At 33.6% G+C, this 20,330-nt stretch overlaps 1 protein-coding gene across 1 annotated transcript in view; it reads right to left on the bottom strand.

Moving 5' to 3' along the window:
- Positions 1 to 1,926: 1,926 nt before the first annotated feature.
- LOC101895680 (serine/threonine-protein kinase MARK1) overlaps positions 1,927 to 20,330 on the bottom strand; it is a 32,607-nt gene continuing 14,203 nt past the window's right edge. The window contains exons 2-7 of the mRNA XM_059129654.1: positions 15,728 to 15,827; positions 15,205 to 15,316; positions 7,659 to 7,815; positions 6,971 to 7,079; positions 3,001 to 3,243; positions 1,927 to 2,933 (exon numbers count right to left, since the gene is read on the bottom strand). Coding sequence (XP_058985637.1) covers positions 2,137 to 2,933; positions 3,001 to 3,243; positions 6,971 to 7,079; positions 7,659 to 7,815; positions 15,205 to 15,260 — 1,362 coding nt within the window. The 5' untranslated portion in view covers positions 15,261 to 15,316; positions 15,728 to 15,827 and the 3' untranslated portion in view covers positions 1,927 to 2,136. The remainder of the gene's footprint in view (positions 2,934 to 3,000; positions 3,244 to 6,970; positions 7,080 to 7,658; positions 7,816 to 15,204; positions 15,317 to 15,727; positions 15,828 to 20,330) is intronic.

Here is a 20,330-nt window from a genome sequence, read left to right as displayed (position 1 = left end):
AGATGATTGCAAAATATTTAGGGGTTGAAATGGACCAAAAACCGAAAAATTTCCTGATTTTGCAGTTGCTCTATAGGCCACAATTATGAACCAATCGATGCGAAAATTTACATGCAGTTAGAGTTTAGGAGTGGGCAGAAACCTACCAATCGGACAATAATTAGCGGGTAAAATAGACTCTAACTTTTATGTAAGAAAATATCAAAATTTCCACTAAACCGCGAATATTTTCAATCCCAGCCAAATCACAAATACATTAAAAGATCACTTCTGACCATTACAGTGGTGCTAATAGGCAAGAAATCGGATATATAGCAAAATAGGTACAATATATATGTAAAATAATTGATCTTATTTATTCTGCTTCTAAATCAAGAACCGCTGGGCCAATTTTCATAATTCCCATCAATTCGAAAGGGTCTCTTGCCCAAAAACGATAAAATTTAAGAAAATCGCGAACAAAAATATGCCAGTTAAAAAGAGAATACCATGTGTCGAATTTTTTTCAATTTTTGTCTATTATTTATCGCATGCGATTTTTTCAATTTGACTTACAAATTTGAACTGTAAATTTTTAAAATTTTTACACCCCCAACACTAAGTTTTGAGGATATTATATGCATATCGCAATTATCGTCCGATCCTCACGAAATTTTGCATGGGGGTTTGGTTAGGGTCAGAATTAAAGCCTATTGTTCTTAAATGTACATTTAGAGATGCAAATGGACTAAAAAAAATTAATTTTTCTAATTTTGTAGTCGCTCTATAGGCCACAATTGAAACTAATCGACACTGAATTTCGCATCAGAAGATAGTTAAAGTCAGAGAAGAAGTCTAGCATTTTGGACAACAACTTTCGTGTGAAATTGTTTTGATTACTTAACAACAACAACGGGTCAAAAAACTAAGGGCAACCTCTGGGCTCTTTGACATTATTTCAAAAACGAAAACTTCCAAAATGTATTTGGATATAAGGGGACTTTGAACATATTGTAGTGTTGTAGGGTATCACATGGTCGGTCCCGCACGACTATAGCCTTTGCTTACTTGTTTATAGATATAGAAGAGCTAGAACTCAGTACAAATTCAAAAATTGAGAACTGTTTTTTGAAGTAAAAAATATTTAATTCAAAATAGTAAATTTTGGAAAATCTCGCTTGAGAAATGCGGCTATAAACTCAGAATAACCATTATCGGGAGGAACGATTATATGAAGAGCTATAGGCAAACGAGGACCAATGTAGCTCATTTTCAATATCAATTATACCATCAAAGCGGACTCTCAGACATATGCTTGGAGGTTATATACCCTCCTTTCTCTGGTGAAGGGTAAAAAATAATTTTTATCCTAAAATAATGTTTTTTTTGGTGCACAGGTCCCGTAGAAGACATGAAACGCCATTAAATTCTAAAATCAATATTTAAAGGATATTTCTTGAAAGTAAATGGACAATAGGGACATTGTAAAGCTAAAATTGTTTTGATTTTCCAACAATTTGAGGTTATATCTCAGAGGACATATAAAAGGTTGAGAGGTCTTTGAAATACAATCGACAAATCTGGGGAATATAGGTCATCAAATATGCTCTGTATGGAGTCTCTTATTTTAAATTAAAACAAAAATAAACTCACAGATGGTGTCCCAAGTGAAAAATTTTTGCTCCTCGAATTTCTTCAATTCCTGTTTTGTGAAAGTTTTTCCCTTGGAGATCAACTCCTTTGATAAATATTAAGAATCCTTACAAGGTTTCGTTTCAGATTGTGTGAATATTTCAAAATTGAAAAACAAATCTGTATTTTTTTTTTAAATCTTAATGGAAGAAAGTCTTCCCCCTAGACCTCACATTGCAGACAACGTTGACTGGTTGGTAACCCTCGTAAAATTTAAAACTACTTTTATCTTTTAAAAAAAAAAAAAAAAAAAATTACCAACGGACTATTTATGTAATATACTGTCAGTACACATCACGTTCTCTGTTAAATTCTTAGGGTATTCTATTTTGAAATTTTTACCATGTTTGGATTTGTTTCCGTTTTTGGATTTTGGAAAATATTTGACTCGTTTCTTAGGCTCAATGACGAAAGTGCCATTTTTTGTAACATACCTGAGGCCCCTCGGAAAAACCCCCTTCAGCCTTACAGTATGCAACAGGAGCGCTCAATTTTCTTTTCCGTCTTTGGCATTTCCTGCAGGGCCATTTCCACATGTTTGCGGGCCAGCCACGATTGTTTCTGCAAACGATTGATGACAATGCGATAGGCACCAATGATATCACTTCGTGGACCATTCTGGGAGGCTTGCATCAGCATTTCCGTTGTAATGCCCAGCTCTTCGAGTATCTGACGTGCCTCCTGTTCCAGCGGTGGCAACTTAGCCATATCCTCAGTATCAGTGGGAAACATTATACATGGCCCCGTCTCATTATCGTAATTCTTGAAGAGGGGACACTCCGGGGGCACTGCCGCCAAAATATTATTCCACTGCATCTTCTGTTGACCCAGCGTGCCATTATTGAGCTGTCGTTCATTTTCCGTTTCCATTGGACCGACTTTTTTCTTTAGAGTGCCACACAAAAACGAGCGTTTCGGGGTATTGCTGCGCGACTGCTCCTTGATGGGTTCTAGCGGCAGATCTTTGGCCAATTCTATGGGTTGAAGGAAGTTATCGACAAAGAAGCCGTCTGTGCGTTTGGTGTTCATATTTATTGGCGGTTTATTTGTTAACTCCATGTAGCGTTCGCGCAGCGAATATTGTTTGCGCATGCGCCGCGATTTCGAACGGACCCAAAAGCCGGAACGTTTGGCAGATTTGGTGCGTAAATTGATTTCGTGTTGCATCAGTTCGGCGCTGAGTTTTGGATGGGTTATAAATTGACTGTTCAGCATGTCATCGATGGTGGGTCGACGTATTGGGATATGGATTAAAATACGTTCTGCCGGAGAGAGGGAGGAATTTCATATACCGGGAAATAAGTTATAATCTCCAAAATATGTACTTACGTATTAGTCTTATACATGGCAGACTCAGTTGACCCGGCAAGAGATAGTCCCCCTTCAATATGGCTGCCTTTAGTCCCGGTATTGTGGGCGCCCGAAATGGCATATTGCCCACCACCATAAAATACAATAATATTCCCAATGCCCAGACATCTACCGGTGCTCCAATATAATGATCATCAGAAAATAGTTCCGGCGCCGCATAGGGTGGTGAACCACAAAATGTATCCAGTTTTTGATTGGGGCCTGAAATTTGAAAGATATAAAATTAAAAAAAGTGGTATAGGACTTAAATTCTTCCACAAAAAATCCACGAGTTTTGAAAAATTAAAAAATTTAAAATAAAGAAAAAATATCCTGAAAAAAACTCCCGTTAGGAAAAATTAAAAAATATTTTCAATGTTTGGTCCCTGAAAAATTATTACAAAAAAAATTAAAAAATAATAAAAAATAAACATTTTTTCGTCCTTGAAAAAATATTTTTGAAAAATCCACATCTGTCAGTATTTGGAATTTTTTAGAATTAACGTTTGCTTGTCCTTTGAAAAAAATATTTAAAAAAAATCATAATTTTTTCGTCTTTGGAAAAAATATTTAAAAAAATCTAAATTTTTCGTCCGTGGAAAAAATATTTAAAAAATTCTAAATTTTTTCGTCCTTGGAAAAAAAAAACTTAAAAAAAATCAAAATTTTTTCGTCCTTGGAAAAAATATTTAAAAAAAATCTAAATTTTTTCGTCCTTGGAAAAAAATATTTAAAAAAAATTAAAATTTTTTCGTCCTTGGAAAAAATATTTAAAAAAAAAAAAATTAAAATTTTTTCGTCCTTGGAAAAAATATTTTTAAAAAATCAACATTTTTTCGTCTTTGGAAAAAATATTTTTAAAAATCAAAACTTCTTCGTCCTTGGAAATAATATTTTTAAAATTCCACGTCTGTTAGTCCATGGAAAAAATATTTTTAAAAAAATATACGTTTATTTGGTCCTTGGAAAAAATATTTTTTAAAAAATCCACGTTTATTTGGTCCTTGGAAAAAATATTCTTAAAAAATCCACGTTTAGTTGGTCCTTGGAAAAAATATTCTTTAAAAAATCCACGTTTATTTGGTCCTTGGCAAAAATATTCTTTAAAAATCCACGTTTATTTGGTCCTTGAAAAAATATTCTTTAAAAAATCCACGTTTATTTGGTCCTTGGAAAAAATATTCTTTAAAAATCCACGTTTATTAGGTCCTTGAAAAAATATTCTTTAAAAAATCCACGTTTATTAGGTCCTTGAAAAAATATTCTTTAAAAAATCCACGTTTATTAGGTCCTTGAAAAAATATTCTTTAAAAAATCCACGTTTATTTGGTCCTTGAAAAAATATTCTTTAATAAATCCATGTTTTTTTGGTCCTTGAAAAATAATCTTTAAAATATCCACGTTTGAGCCTTGAAAAAATATTGTTTAAAAAAATCCACGTTTATTTGGTCCTTGAAAAAATATTATTTAAAAAAATCCACGTTTATTTGGTCCTTGAAAAAATATTCTTTAAAAAATCCACGTTTATTTGGTCCTTGAAAAAATATACTTTAAAAAATCCACGTTTATTTGGTCCTGGAAAAAATATTCTTTGAAAAATCCACGTTTATTTGGTCCTTGAAAAAATATTCTTAAAAAAATCAACGTTTATTTGGTCCTTGGAAAAAATATTCTTTAAAAAATCCACGTTTATTTGGTCCTTGAAAAAATATTCTTTAAAAAATCCACGTTTATTTGGTCCTGGAAAAAATATTCTTTGAAAAATCCACGTTTATTTGGTCCTTGAAAAAATATTCTTAAAAAAATCCACGTTTATTTGGTCCTTGGAAAAAATATTCTTTAAAAAATCCACGCCTTGTTGATCCTTGAAAAAATATTCTTTAAAAAATCCACGTTTATTTGGTCCTTGAAAAAATATTCTTTAAAAAATTCACGTTTAATGGTCTTTGGTCCTTAAAGAAATATTCTTTAAAAAATTCACGTTTAATGGTCTTTGGTCCTTAAAGAAATATTCTTTAAAAAATCCACGTTTATTTGGTCCTTGAAAAAATATTCTTTAAAAAATCCACGTTTATTTGGTCCTTGAAAAAATATTCTTTAAAAAATTCACGTTTAATGGTCTTTGGTCCTTAAAGAAATATTCTTTAAAAAATTCACGTTTAATGGTCTTTGGTCCTTAAAGAAATATTCTTTAAAAAATCCACGTTTATTTGGTCCTTGAAAAAATATTCTTTAAAAAATCCACGTTTATTTGGTCCTTGAAAAAATATTCTTTAAAAAATCCACGTTTATTTGGTCCTTGAAAAAATATTCTTTAAAAAATTCACGTTTATTTGGTCCTTGAAAAATATTCTTTAAAAAATCCACGTTAATTTCATCCTTGAAAAAATATTCTTTAAAAATCCACGTTTATTTGGTCCTTGAAAAAATATTCTTTAAAAAATCCACGTTTATTTGGTCCTTGAAAAAATATTCTTTAAAAAATCCACGTTTATTTGGTCCTTGAAAAAATATTCTTTAAAAAATCCACGTTTATTTGGTCCTTGTAAAAATTATTCTTTAAAAAATCCACGTTTATTTGGTCCTTGTAAAAATATTCGTTTAAAAAATCCAAGTTTATTTGGTCCTTGTAAAAAATATTCGTTAAAAAATCCAAGTTTATTTGGTCCTTGGAAAAAATATTCTTTAAAAAATCCACGTTTATTTTAGTACTTGAAAAAATATTCTTTAAAAAATACACGTTTATTTTAGTCCTTGAAAAATATTCTTTAAAAAATCCACGTTTATTTTAGTACTTGAAAAAATATTCTTTAAAAAATCCACGTTTATTTGGTCCTTGAAAAAATATTCTTTAAAAAAAATCCACGTTTATTTGGTCCTTGAAAAAATATTCTTTAAAAAATCCACGTTTATTTGGTTCTTGAAAAAAATATTCTTAAAAAATCCATGTTTATTTGGATCCATGGAAAAAAATTCTTTAAAAAATCCACGTTTATTTGGTTCTTGAAAAAAATATTCTTAAAAAATCCATGTTTATTTGGATCCATGGAAAAAAATTCTTTAAAAAATCCACGTTTATTTGGTCCTTGAAAAAATATTCTCTAAAAAATCCACGTTTATTTGGTCCTTGGAGAAAATATTCTTTAAAAAATCCACGTTTATTTGGTCCTTGGAGAAAATATTCTTTAAAAAATCCACGTTTATTGGGTACTTGAAAAAATATTCTTTAAAAGTTCACGTTTATTTGGTCCTTGGAAAAAATATTCTTTAAAAATCCACGTTTATGTGGTCCTTGAAAAAATATTCTTTAAAAAGTTCACGTTTATTTGGTCCTTGAAAAAATATTCTTTAAAAAATCCACGTTTATTTGGTCCTTTAAAAAATATTCTTTACAAGATCCACGTTTATTTGGTCCTTGAAGGAATATTCTTTAAAAAATCCACGTTTATTTGGTCCTTGAAAAAATATTCTTTAAAAAATCCACGTTTATTTGGTCCTTGAAAAAATATTCTTTAAAAAATCCACGTTTATTTGGTCCTTGGAAAAAATATTCATTAAAAAATCCACGTTTATTTGTGCCTTGAAAAAATATTCTTTAAAAAATCCACGTTTAATTGGTCCTTGAAAAAATATTCTTTAAAAAATCCACCTTTATTTGGTCCTTTGGAAAAAATATTCTTTAAATATTCCTCGCCTCAGACAAGTCCTTGAAAAAATATATTTAAAATAGTCCACGTGCTCTGTATCATATTACCATCTTCATTTATTTATCCTATCTAATTCTATCATCTCAAAGACAAACTTTGACATTTTTTATTTCCCAGAACTGACAATGGCATTGCCATGTTCTACAAAATAGTTATATTTAGACGGGTCATTAACCTTTCATCCAAAGCAATAAAGTTGAATTACAGAACAGCTGTGTCTGTGTTTGTATCTGTGTACTCACCATTAAGTAATTGTGTGCTAAAACCAAAGTCAGCCAACTTGAGACGATCCTCTGACAGGAGCAAAACATTTTCGGCCTTTATGTCACGATGAACGAAACCCAAACTGTGCTGTTGTGTTTGGAAAATTGTTTGGTTTTCAGATGATGGCCATAAAATGGAAGAGTAAGAGAGAGAAAGAGAAAACAAACAAATTAATGAAAAATAAAAAAAACAATGTAAAAATTATTCTTTAGCTACAACAGAGGCCAATTAGAAACGGACGAGTAATAAGTTCTCTCACACACATATACATCTAGACAAACAAACAAACATTGACACTTTTTCAAAATTACAAAATTTTGTAACGAGTCTTGACTTTCGGAGAGAAGTCACGTGTGGTTATTATAAATATTATGTTTGTATGTACATAAATTGGATACAGATGTACCCTAAGCATTTTGAAATTTACAGTGGGCTCCGGATAAAAGAAATTTAATTTTAATGGGAGAAATACATTTTCAGGTGGTTAATTTAAGACAAGGAAAATAATAATTTTAATTAAAAAAAAAAAAACTTAAAATCATTTTTTCTTTCAAAATTTTAAGTTACTCGACCACCCTTCCCTAAAATAATTCTCCTTATCCCGAGTCCCCTGTAAAATTGCTTAGCTAAGAGAACAAAAAAAAAAAAAAAAACTTGCCAACTTACCATATGTTTCACAGCCAGCAACAATTGTTTGAACAGCGGAGCTGCATGTATTTCACGTAATGGACCACCTTGGGTAATATGATTGTATAATTCACCACCGCGTATCCATTCGGTGACTAGATAGACACGACCCAGCGTTTCGACTACCTCAAAGAGCCTGCACACACACAAGCATACATACATAGAGCGGGCACATAACAGTCGTTAACGGTTGCCATTGACATTTCCATATTCATGGGTATTCCACAGCCACACCAGAATCCATATGGAGTGTGGAGAGAGGGGGGGAGAGCAAAATAAATGGCAGAAAAAACAAGAAACATTCGTATAAATAAATTAGTAATGGCAGCACGTGATTAATTTTTTGTTTGTGAGTTTTTTGATTTTCTAAAAGAGAAACATTTTTTCATTAATTCTCTGGAATGGTAAGAATTAAAATTGGGGATAAATTGATAATTTGGGAAACTTTCTGTAAAGAGATTAATATTAGGCTCTGAAATCAAATCATCAACCAATCAGAGTTAATATGTTATATATTTACATAATTATACCCTACACCACAAGGTGGTCAGGGTATTATGTCTTTGTGCATTTGTTTGTAACAGGCAAAAGGAAGCGAGATAGACCCATAGTTCCTTTTGATGATCTGCATAGAATCACATTCTGAGTCGATTTATGCATGTTCGTCCGTCTGTTCGTCTGTCCATGTATTTTTGTAAACATAGTACAGTTCGCATTTATTGCCCTATCGAGATGAAATTTTGCACAAATCATTTGTTTGGCCCAAGGACGAACTCTATTGAAAAAATATCGGTAAAAAATTAGATATAGCTCCCATATATATCTTGGTCCGATTTGCTTTTTATTGTGCACCAAACGTGTAATATCAGCCCGAATAGTATGGAATTTTGCACATACAACCAAATTAGGCCTGAAAATAAGTATGCCAAATTTGATCGAAATCGGTTCAGATATAGCTATAGCTCCCATATCCATATTGTTCATCCGATTTGTTATTTTTGTCCTCCGCAGCCGTAATATGCACTCTGTAACAACAATATTTTGGGGAAATATATCAAATACAGCTCAGAAATACATTTGCTAAATTTTAACGAGATCGGTTCAGATTTGTATATATCTCCCATATATAACTTCGTCCGATTGACCTTTTATTGTGCACCTAACGTCTAATACTTGCCCAAATGGGATGAAATTTGGCACTTACGACCGAATTGTGTCTAGAAGCTAGTATGTCAAATTTGATCGAAATCGGTTCAGATATAGCTATAGCTCCCATATCCATATTGTTCATCCGATTTGTTATTTTTGTCCTCCGCAGCTGTACTATGTACTCTGTAACAAAAATATTTGGGGAAATATATCAAATGCAGCTCAGAAATACCTTTGCTAAATTTTATCAAGATCGGTTCAGATATATCTTATTATATACCAGATATCCCATGTATCCGATTTGCCTTTTATTGTGTACCAAACGGGCAATTTTAGCCTAAACGGGATGGAATTCGGCATTTACGAACAAATTAAGTCTAGAAACAAATATGTCTAATTTGGTGGAAAACGGTTCAGATATAGCTATAGGTCCCATATGTATGTTCATCCGATTTGTTATATTTGTTCTCCACAGCTGAAATATGCACTCCGTTACAACGATATCCGGGGAAGTATATCAAATATAGCTCAGAAACACTTTTGCCAAATGTCAACGAGATCAGTTCAGATTTGGATACAGATTCCACATATATCTCTATACGATTTCAAGCCCGAATTAAAAAAATAAAAATTTACAAGAAATGGATTTAGGGGAGGATATTCGTCTGATATATTAGTTCCATTGTACTTTAAATTATAACCATAATCAAAGTTGGTAAGATGTAATTCTCCCAAATTCCCCATAAAAACTATTATTTGTTATGTAAAGCTCTACTAAATATTCAAAGTGGTGTAGGGTATCATGTAGTCGGCCCGCCCAACTTTAAGACTTTCTTTACTGGTTTTAAAAATTTATTTATTTTTAATAATCCTTCATTTATAATTTTAGACGACATTTTTGTGTAAAACACTTGAAATAAATCCTAAAATATCTTTTCTTAGGTTTCTCTTTAATGATCTCTTTTCCGTAATGCTCTGAATTCATAATACGATTTTTGACACTGGGGCGTATGATAAATACTCATGTAACACATATTACGTATACGCACTAGTACTTCAATTATATGTACACAATGGTAAAATATGGGGGACTGGTTGCCTCATTATCTCCCAGGAAAAAAAGTGCTATTACTAGAATCTTTTGTTGGAGGATGTTTGGGCGATAAGGCGAGATTTTGGAAATGTGTTCGAAAAGGTCTTAAAAGTTACTTAAAACTGCTCGATTGAGATAAAAGTTATATACTTGTGGGGCTAGAGTTTAGAAAATTAGAACATAGGTCACAATTGACACCAAACAGCAGATAAGTTGGAGTTTTCGGAAACTCGTGCCACAATAGGTAACAATACTTAATAATGGGTGATTTTTAGCTATTATCTTTTTGGCAAACCTGGGTTTAAATAGGTCACGCACGTTTCGGGTTTTGTTTTGTTTTTATTTATTTATTTATTTTTTTTTTGTAAACCAAACTGATGATGGTCTGCAATTTAACCATGAATCGTCTTACAAGCGAACAACACTTACAAATTATCAAAATGCGTGCTCTGTTGAGTAGAATCATAGAGTGCTTGTCAGCGACGCAGCTCATTTTCGCCTCAATAGGTACACGAATAAGGAGAATTGTCGATTTTCGAGTGAAGATCAGCCATAATCAATCAGTCGCAGTTTGGTGCGGTTTATGGGTTGGAGACATCATTGGATCGTACTTCTTTAAAAATGCTGCGAATCGTATTGTAACTGTGAATGGTAAGCTAATTGACCGGCTAATTGTCCTAATTGTAAAATAGTATAAGTCGGTTTTGCCGACTGATGTATACCCCCTTAGCCTTTGAGTTATGATCTAAACTGTTGACCTTTTTAGGGGGAGGTTCCGAAGCATTTGGCCAATATTGTCCTAAGACCGACATATATATTACAATGTGCCAGATTTTGACTATATCGACTACTTCTTATATTTCGAATGAGATATGTGCAAATTATTGGAAAAAGTGGAAATATGCGTGAGGTAACAGATATGGCGGACCGAAGTATTGCATTTCCATACTTCATCTAATACAGATAAAATATAGGTATGTGCAAAATTTGAAAGAAATCGAACATTCATATCCAATTTTATACGAAATTATAAATTGTGATAAATTACATATTCATATCAGATTTGTGGTCAAGAGAATTTTTTAGTTATAGCAAGTTGTAAAGAATCGCCGACTTGTTTCGCAAGTTGTGACAGATAAAAGTATTGAAAATTGTGACTCTTTGTGGGTGATGTAACTGAAAGGGTTCGCAGATCTATATCAAATTTATCCGTTGGCAAAAATTTTTGGATGTGAGAAATCTGACGAGAGGTGGATGCTTATTGCGCTTTCTATGAGCGTTTTGTTTTTCAAAGTCTTGAACCCCCATATGAGGGAGGTACCAGAAGAACTGGTACGATCTGTACCATCTTTATACCAGATCTTGGGTTGAAGGAAATATTGAGATGTTTTATGAGATTCATGGCTATTTAAAATATTGTCCCTTTGTGGGAAAGTTACCAGAAGGAGTGGACCGATATATCCTATCTTCCCAACATATCTTGAGTTAGTAGAGATAATATAATGTGTGAAATATGAAGAGAATCGGATGCTTATGTTGGATTTTATGATTGTTTCGGTTATTCAAAACTTTGACCCTTTGCTGGGGGAGGTACCAGAAGGAATGGTCCGATCTCTACCATCCTTATAACAGATCTTGTGTTGATAGAAATATTGAGATGAGCCAAGTCACAATGGAATCGGATGTTAATTTCGCGTATTATGAGCTTCATAAATATTCAAAATTTTGATCCTTTGTGGGGGAGGTACCCGAAGAAGTGGACTGATATATTCCATATTTACACCAGACCTTGGATTTATAAAAATATTTTTATGTGTGTAATTTTATTTATTATATTTTATTATTCCCAAATTTCGACCTTTTGTGGGGGAGGTACTTAATGGAGTGGACCGATATTGTCTATTTTCGCAGCTGACATAGCAATGATGCAAATATTGGGATTTGCAAAGTTTGAGTAAAATCTGATTATCCTTTCTCTTTGTGTGCAGTAAATTATTCAGAAGGAGTGAACCGATATTGCCCATCTCCAAACTTGATCTAAGTTCGCTAAAAATATTACGATATACTCAGTTTGGACCAAATCGAATACTCCCTTCGAAAGTTAGCGTGCGGGCCAAACATACAGACGGACGGACATGACTAGATCGACTCGAAATGTCCTGAAACGGTTTTGGTCCAAATAGATCCAGGCACGGTTTGAACGTATCAAATTGTATATACCCTCTATAGCCATATGGCTAAGGGTAAAAAAACGCAAAGATGTCAATAATGTTAATATAGATTTTGCAGTATTTTGTTACTTTTTTTATTTTTTCATATTTTTTTATCGCATGCGATTTTTTAAATTTGACGTATAATGTTTGTAATATTTTCTCACCTTAAAAAAATTGAAACCAATCGACACGAAATTTAGCATGAGAAGGTAGTGAAGGACAGGGAAGAAGTCTAGCATTTTGCATGGCAATTGGGTTATGTTAAGCTGTAAAATGGACCACAACAATTAACAGCACGACGTGGTGCGTAAATATTGAGCAAATGTCCCTTCGCGAAAACAGAGTAATATCTGGGAAGTACTCTATGACATAATTTCAAAAGCTAAACTTCCAAAGTGGATTTGGACATAAAGGAGCTTCTCACATATTGCAGTGTTGTAGGGTATCACATGGTCGATCCCGCACGACTATAGCTTTTGCTTACTTGTTTTTTGTTATTTAGGGGTTGAAATGGACAAAAATTAAAAAAATATATATCCTGATTTTGGAGTTGCTCTACAGGGTGTAATTATAGACCAATCGTAGCGTAATTTGGCATGGGGCTTAGGTTTAGGGGCTGGGCAAAGCCCTATCACTTCGTTTGGTCGTCGGACAATATACAGGGTGAGATGAAAAAACTGCAACCAACTTCAGACTGCTGCCATTTATAAGCCACTCGTCCGACAGCTGTTAAAATTATTCCAGTGACAGCTCATTATGCAAAAGCATTTTGATGAGATTTTTCCAGAAAAAAAGTTATTCGTGATGGGATTCAAGCGTGATAGTGTGATTTCTTTATTTTTGCCTGGAAAGCCACAAGTGGCTATCGTTAGAGCACTCCAGCATTTAAATGTGAATAAATCTTTTCTGTCTCGTACCATCGCTCGTTACCGTGATACTGGTAACCGACGTCAAGGTGGTGGAAGTGGACGGAAAAAAACACCAACATCAGCAGAAATGGTTCGAAAAAAAAAGACTAGATCGAAACCCGCGTCGCAGTGGCCGAAAAATGGCTCGTGAGTTGAACGTATGGCAATATTCCATTCGGAAAATATTGCAAAATGAGCTCGGGGTAAAGCCATTGAAATTCCAAAAAGTGCAAGAATTTACACAGCAACAGAAAGAAAATAGACTCACAAGAGCTAAAAGGGTTGCTTAGCTTGGCCGAAAGTGGTGAACTGCCGAATTTGGTTTTCTCCGTCTCAGATGAGATGACACTCGTTGTCCAGCAGTTTGTAAACAAACAAAATTATCGTGTTTACTTGCCAAAGAGGTCAGCTGAAAATGTGCACCTTCGGTTGGCCACCAGAACTCAAGTACCGGTCATGGTGATGGTGTGGGCCGCCATAACAGCCGAAGGTCGCTCTCCGCTCGTATTAATCGACCATGGCATCAGAATACATGCTGAATATTATCGCGAAAATATGTGTATTAAAGCCTTGGGCATGCCAACATTTAGGCCGCAGACCTTGGACATTCCAACAGGACTCAGCACCATCGCACACAGCACGCGCCACCCAAGAACGATTAAAAAATTAGGTTCCTCGCTTCATTTCCAGCGCACAATGTCCACCAAAATCTCCGGATACCAATCCTTTGGACTATTGTGTCTGGAGTATTTTGGAGAGCAGGGTTGGCACTAAAAAGTACCAAAGTGTCGATCACCTTAAGCAAGCGCTTCGCCGGCCACAATACCACAGAGCAACATCCGGGGAGCGTGTGACGGTTTCATTGGTCGTTTGAAGGCCATAATTCGTGCTAAAGATGACCGATTCGAACAAATCTAAACTAATTCTAAAATTTGATGATGATTTGATTTCCGACATTTTTTGCTTTCATTCAATTAAATAAAAAAAATAAAAATTATGGTGTTTGACTTTGTTGAAGTTTTTTTTTTTTGTCTCACCCTTTATATGCTCTCTAGCCATATAGCTGAGAGTATAAAAATGGATAGTCCTTACGTTTTGTATTAAAGTATGGAATTTCCAAAAATGTTGATAGGTTGTGAGGGGATGCCAGGTAGATTAAACCTATATATGTCGACTTTGAAACATATTTCAATGGAAATACTAGGACGTGATAATTAAAAACAAATGGGACTGACTACGTATATTTTCAAAGTTTTGATGAATTTTTTGGGGACAAAAACAGAGGACCGATTCAGCAAGGGCATAACCTAGCCGTGGCTGTCGATGAGAGAATTATAACAAGTTAATATATAGCATGCAAAATATAAAATATTATAATTTTACAATGCCACCCTGGTCATCAAAAAATCGGGTCTGTGAAAAATTGAAGTTGGTTTGAAAATTTTGGATTCTGAGGCCAACCCGTTGTCTCTTATTGAAAGATCAACAATTTGTGATTTATTTCGCCAAATCTAATATTGAGTTTAGAAAATTTCACGTTTTGGTACGGCTTTTATATGAAGATACCCTCGACTTAAGTAATTGTTGGTTTGTTATTTTGATTTTATTTATTTTGAGAGCCATATTTTCCAATTATTTTTTCTGAATTTTTTTTTTTTTTTTTTCGGGGATAGAAAATGTTTGAAAGTCCATAAAAGGTATTCTTTATTTAGAATGCCTTCAGCATGTTTCTGTGCATAGGAAACCCTTAAGAGGTCCTATGTGTATATAAGACCCACATGGGGTCTTCTAGAGAAAATACATCCATTTAGAGAGTTCTACATTAAACGTCTGTCCTAACGTTCCCTACAATAAGGATATCTAGTAATTCCACTTTCAATTTACTCTTCTTGAGCCAATATTTGTTTATTTCACCACCTGATTCTAATATCTTGAGGACTAATTAAATTAGTAATACTCTTGTCAGAATTATTCTTATCTACCGAAACTTGTCCTCTTCAAAGCATTTCAAAAAAGAACTCTTCAAAAATTCGAAAGTGTTATTTATCTAAAAGAGAGAAGAAAATAGTTTCAAGTACTTATGCAATTACCACTGCATACACAAATATACACACAAACAATCCTTCATACACACACATACATACAGATGCATACTTACTGACCTTAAAATATTAGGATGATGAACACATTCAAGTGTGGCAATTTCACTTGAAAGCATACGCAATGCTTTGGCATCCAGGCCGGCTCGGTCAACTACTTTGATGGCAACTTTGTCTGTGTGGTTGACGGTCGGTTGGTTGGTCGACCAGGTCCGGCAGACAGCCAGGCAATCAGGCAATGATGTAGAGAATTCCAAGAAGAATGCATTGTCACACATGGATGTAAACCATAAATAGCAGAATGCCAAGTATTTTGTTGGTAGACCACAAAATGCAGGCAGAAGTGGTGCGGTGGAGGAGGAGGGGAGGGAGATGAAAAGACAAAAATAAATAACACACGAAATTATTCCATTTCCAAGTCATCAACAATAGTTCGTTTTTTTTTTGTTTTGCTTCACTTTTTTCCGCTCTTTAATTAAACTAAAAGCCATGGTAATGTGCGTACCGGTTAGCTATTGGTTGATTGTATTTATAAATAATTTATGGCGTTGTTGTTGTTTTTACTGCTCGCTGCATTCGGACTTACCTCGTGTTAGCTGGTGTACAGCTAATTTGACTTTGGAAAAATTGCCACGTCCTATATCGCCACAAAATCTGTAGAGACCAATGCGCCGGCCAACGGTTACCTGGAACCAAGAACAAAAAATATGTAATTTTGTTTATTAAAAATGTAATTTAATTAAAATTTGTAATTCGCATTTCAGGGAAATTTTCGGAATATAATTGAGGGGGTGGATTTAAAGTGGGATTGAATTTAAAGTGGCTAACATTGGTGATAATGTTGTGAACAAAGTTTTTTACAAACATGGCCGAGATTTGAGGGTTTTTTCGGGGTGAGATGGGCTGAGGTTTAAAATAAATTTTTATAAAAATCCAAGAATTCACGACGTGAGTCCTTACAGGATATAAAAATCGTGGATTTATTTAAAACAATTTTGAACAAATAAAAAAAGCGGCTTAGTTCGACCGTCGAAAAACACCACTTAAATGAAAACCATTATATGGGAAATATTACGAAGACATGGACCTGCATAAGGATTTTTTAGCATAGGCTGTAGTATGGATTCCGAACTTCTAATACGGAATTTGAAACAATTCCGTTGAATAATGTCGCTAATATCATCAAAATACCGCATAAAGGGAGGTAACGTTATATGGGGGCTATACGAAGACGTGGACCTGTATAGACAATTTTCTCTCATTACGAGCTTCAAACTTTAAATACGAAATTTTGAAAAAAAAAATCTCGTCAAAAATGTCGCTAAAATCATCAAAACACCGAATATCGGGAGGTACCGTTATATGGAGGATATACAATATCGTGGACCTTCAAAGACAATTTTCTTACAGGCGGTAAAGTACTCAGAAACAACTCCTTGTGTGGATTTTCAGACAATTCTTTTGAAAACTAAGGCTATAATCAAAAAAAAAAGTCCGAATATCGGAAGGCACCGTTATGAGGCGGATATAAGATATAGTGGTCCTATATAGGCAATTCTCTTCCAGGAAGAAAAATACTCAGAAGGGACTTCTTGTGTGGAATTTCACACAATTAAATTAAAAATTAGGCTTATAACGGGGTCTTACGCTATTGTGGACCTATATAGAAAATTCTCTTCCAAGATGTAAAGTATCCATAAAGAACTCCTTGTGTGGATTTTCAAACAATTCTTTTAACAAATAAGGCTACAATAATGAAAATACCGAATATCGGGAGGTACAGTTATGGAGCCGATATAAGATATAGTGGGCCTATATAGACAATTCTCTTCCAGGGAGTAATGTACTCCTTTTGTGGATTGTGAGACAAATCCAAATAATCAAAATTCCGAATATTTGGAGGTACCGTTATGAGGCGGATATTAGACATCGTGGACCTATATAGACAATTCTCTTACAGGCGCTAAAGTACCCACAAGGAACTCCTTGTGTAGAATTCTAGACAATTCCATTGAAAAATGTCCCTAAAATTACCAAAATTCCTCCTGAATATCGGGGGTACCCTTATATGGGGATCATACGATATCGTAGAACGATATAGCTCATCTTCGAACTTGACCAGCCTGCACACAAAAGATTGATCTGTGCAAACTGTTAGCTTCCCATATAAATTCGTGTTGACTCTAGGGTCTAAAATTATTATCTCGGTGAGTTACAAGCGGAATAATGAATTTAATATACCCTCCATATTATGTATGGTGGAGGGTATTAAAATTGAATTTTTTCAACAATATTACTTTAGAATCTCCAGATAAAAAAAAATTACAAACTTCTGACTGCTTGTCGAAAAAGTGAGTTTTTTTTTAATATTTAAAAAAAATCCATAGGCTCCTAACTAAATTTTTTGGATTTATGAAGGACCTCTTTAATAAAAATTGTTAATTTTATTAAAACAACTTCTTATACAATTGTTGGGAGGATATTTTCTCCAAACATCATGGTATTTAAAATTAATATTTTCAAAGATCTCTTTTCAGATAAAATATTTTCAGGGATTTTCCAGAATTTCGCTTCAAAGGCAATATTTTAAGAATATTTCTACTGAGACCATCATTGATTTATTAAGAACGGACTTTTAAGGACCTCCTTAAAAAAATTGAGCCTTTTACAAAAAAAAAAAAAAAAAAAAAAATAGAGAAAATGTTTGGAAGGAGCTCCTGTCCAAATATTAGGGACTTTTTAAAGAGAAAATATTTTTTGACACTTCCTAGCAAAAAAAGTATGACCTAAAGCTTCCGAGGACTTTCGATTTTCAATCTTATTTTTTAAGGACCACAATTTTGTGTTTCTGAAGACCTTCGGACCAAAAATCGTGGGAGTTTTTTTGAATTCTTTTATAAACAAATCTTAAAAGAAGTTTTCATTCATAGTCTAATAAAAGATTTTCAAAGACCACTTAAAATTTTCAATTTTATACAGAAAATCTTTTCAAAGACTTATTGGTCAATAAATCCACGACTAAAGGTCCCAGAGGGAATATTTTTTGAAAAAAATTCGATAACATTTCATGCAAAATAATCTTGGATTTTTAAAGGAATTTCTGTTTAAAAATGTGGAGTTTTTAAGAGAACTTGCCAAAAGGTTGAGAACTATTAAGGGATTCGTGCCCAACAAGTTTTTTTCCATGACACCTCTACATCATAGCGCTGGCAGTACCTCTAGCAGAAAATCAGGGTTTTCAAAAGTATTTTGAATGAAGGAAATGAAAAATTGACTTTTTACTAACATTCTTTGAAGGACATACTGATAAAAAGTCCTGCATAAAAAATCCCTTCTGTCAATAAAACCCCAAGATTCAAGGGATTTTTTATGTTTTTTTAGAATCTACGATAGGGATATTGTCCAAAGAGCTCTTGACAAAAATCATAAATTTAATGGCTCGTGAGCTTAACATATCACAATATTCCATTCGGCAAATATTCAAAAATGAGCTTGGGATAAAGCCACTGAAATTCCAAAAAGAGCAAGAACTTACACCGCAACAGAAAGAAAAAAGACTCAAAAGAGCCAAAGAGTTGTTTCGCTTGGCCGAATGTGATGAACTGCCGAATTTGGTTTTCTCCGATTTCTCCGATGAGAAAACATTCGTTGTCCAGCAGTTTGTACGCAAACAAAATGATCGTGTTTACTTGCCAAAGAGGTCAGCTGAAATTGTGCACCTTCGGTTGACCACCAGAACTCAAGTGTCGATCACCTTAAGCAAGCGCTTCGCCGGGAATGGGTCAAAATACCGCAGAGTTTGAAGGCCATAATTCGTGCCAAAGTTGACCAATTCGAACAAATCTAAACTTATTCTAAAATTTGATGGTATTTCCGATATTTTTTGCTTTAATTCAATAAAATTTAAAAACAAAAATTAAAAATTATGGCGTTTGACTTTATCTCGCCCTATATATATTCTGAATCAGCGTAAAATTCTAAGTCGATTTAGCGATGTCCGTCTGTCTGTTACGTCTTTGTATAGCCCCCATAGAAAGGTGCATCCCTTTCTTAGATATTATCATAATCTTAGCCACATTATTTACCGGAACTGCTTCATGTACTACAACCTATGACGGAAAATTTTTCTATGCAGGTCGACGTGTGCGTATCGCCTCCAAGTAACGGTTTTCATTTAATCGGTAATTCCAAATGGTGGAGGAAATTAAAAATTCGGCCCGAAGGAACTTAACTGCTTTTGTTAAAATTTTCAGTAGAAAATTTGCATTTTTTGAAGGATATTTTTTTGGCTAACATTTCTAGATTTTTTGAGAATTTTTGGACTTGGAGATAAATATTTCTGGATTTTCTTTTAGGCCTTCGTGTATATAAATAGTGGTCTTTTTTCTTTAGATTTCCTTAGAGAATTTCTGTTCAAAATTGTAGGCTTTGCATTATTTTTTTTTATATTTTTGAATTTTTTCGTCGAAGCCACTGCTCCTTTTAACTTCTTCATATTAAAGCAGATTATGTTTTTATAACAAAAAAAAAAAAAAAAAAAAAAAATATCGAATTACGTGAAATTCATGACATGCATCTCCTTGAGCCTGTTGCAGGATTCCAGGAATTCGCCTCAATTATGTCGAGTGTACGTTTTTACAAAACGTAAACAATTTCAAATATGCAGATGTGGGCTAATATTTTCATTTCTTCTTACATCGTTCTATCACTGGCTTCTTTTCATTACATTTTGAATTTTTTCATGGAACTTGGTTCATTTTCTCATGGTTTTTTTTCCAAATGTATGCCAAGGTCATTTTCATAAATATGAATTTTCTTTTTGGAAAATTTAATATTTTTTTTTGTATTTCAGGGGATATCAAATGAAAACCTCCTTTACATTTGGGGTTAAGGTATAACGATTATAATCAGCAACCACATTATTGGGAATTTCAACCTCTCTCTCCATTTCCCTCTCTCTCCGTATCCCTCTCCCTCTCTCGTTTAATGAAACACAAATGTTAACCACAAAATTGTTATGCACAAATTAGCATTTGACGTGAAAATAATAATTTTGTAGGGAAATCTAAATAAGTTTTTCGCAGAAGCAACAGCAACCACAAGAAAATGAATATTGAAAGGGACCACCTCAAAACAGAATTGGGTGTGCATGTGTGTGTGTCTGGGTTTTTCATGCATTCTATGAAAAA

Source organism: Musca domestica, unplaced genomic scaffold (assembly GCF_030504385.1).
Source record: "Musca domestica strain aabys unplaced genomic scaffold, Musca_domestica.polishedcontigs.V.1.1 634, whole genome shotgun sequence".
Lineage (NCBI taxonomy): Eukaryota > Metazoa > Arthropoda > Insecta > Diptera > Muscidae > Musca > Musca domestica.
This window is presented reverse-complemented; position numbering and strand designations above follow the sequence as displayed.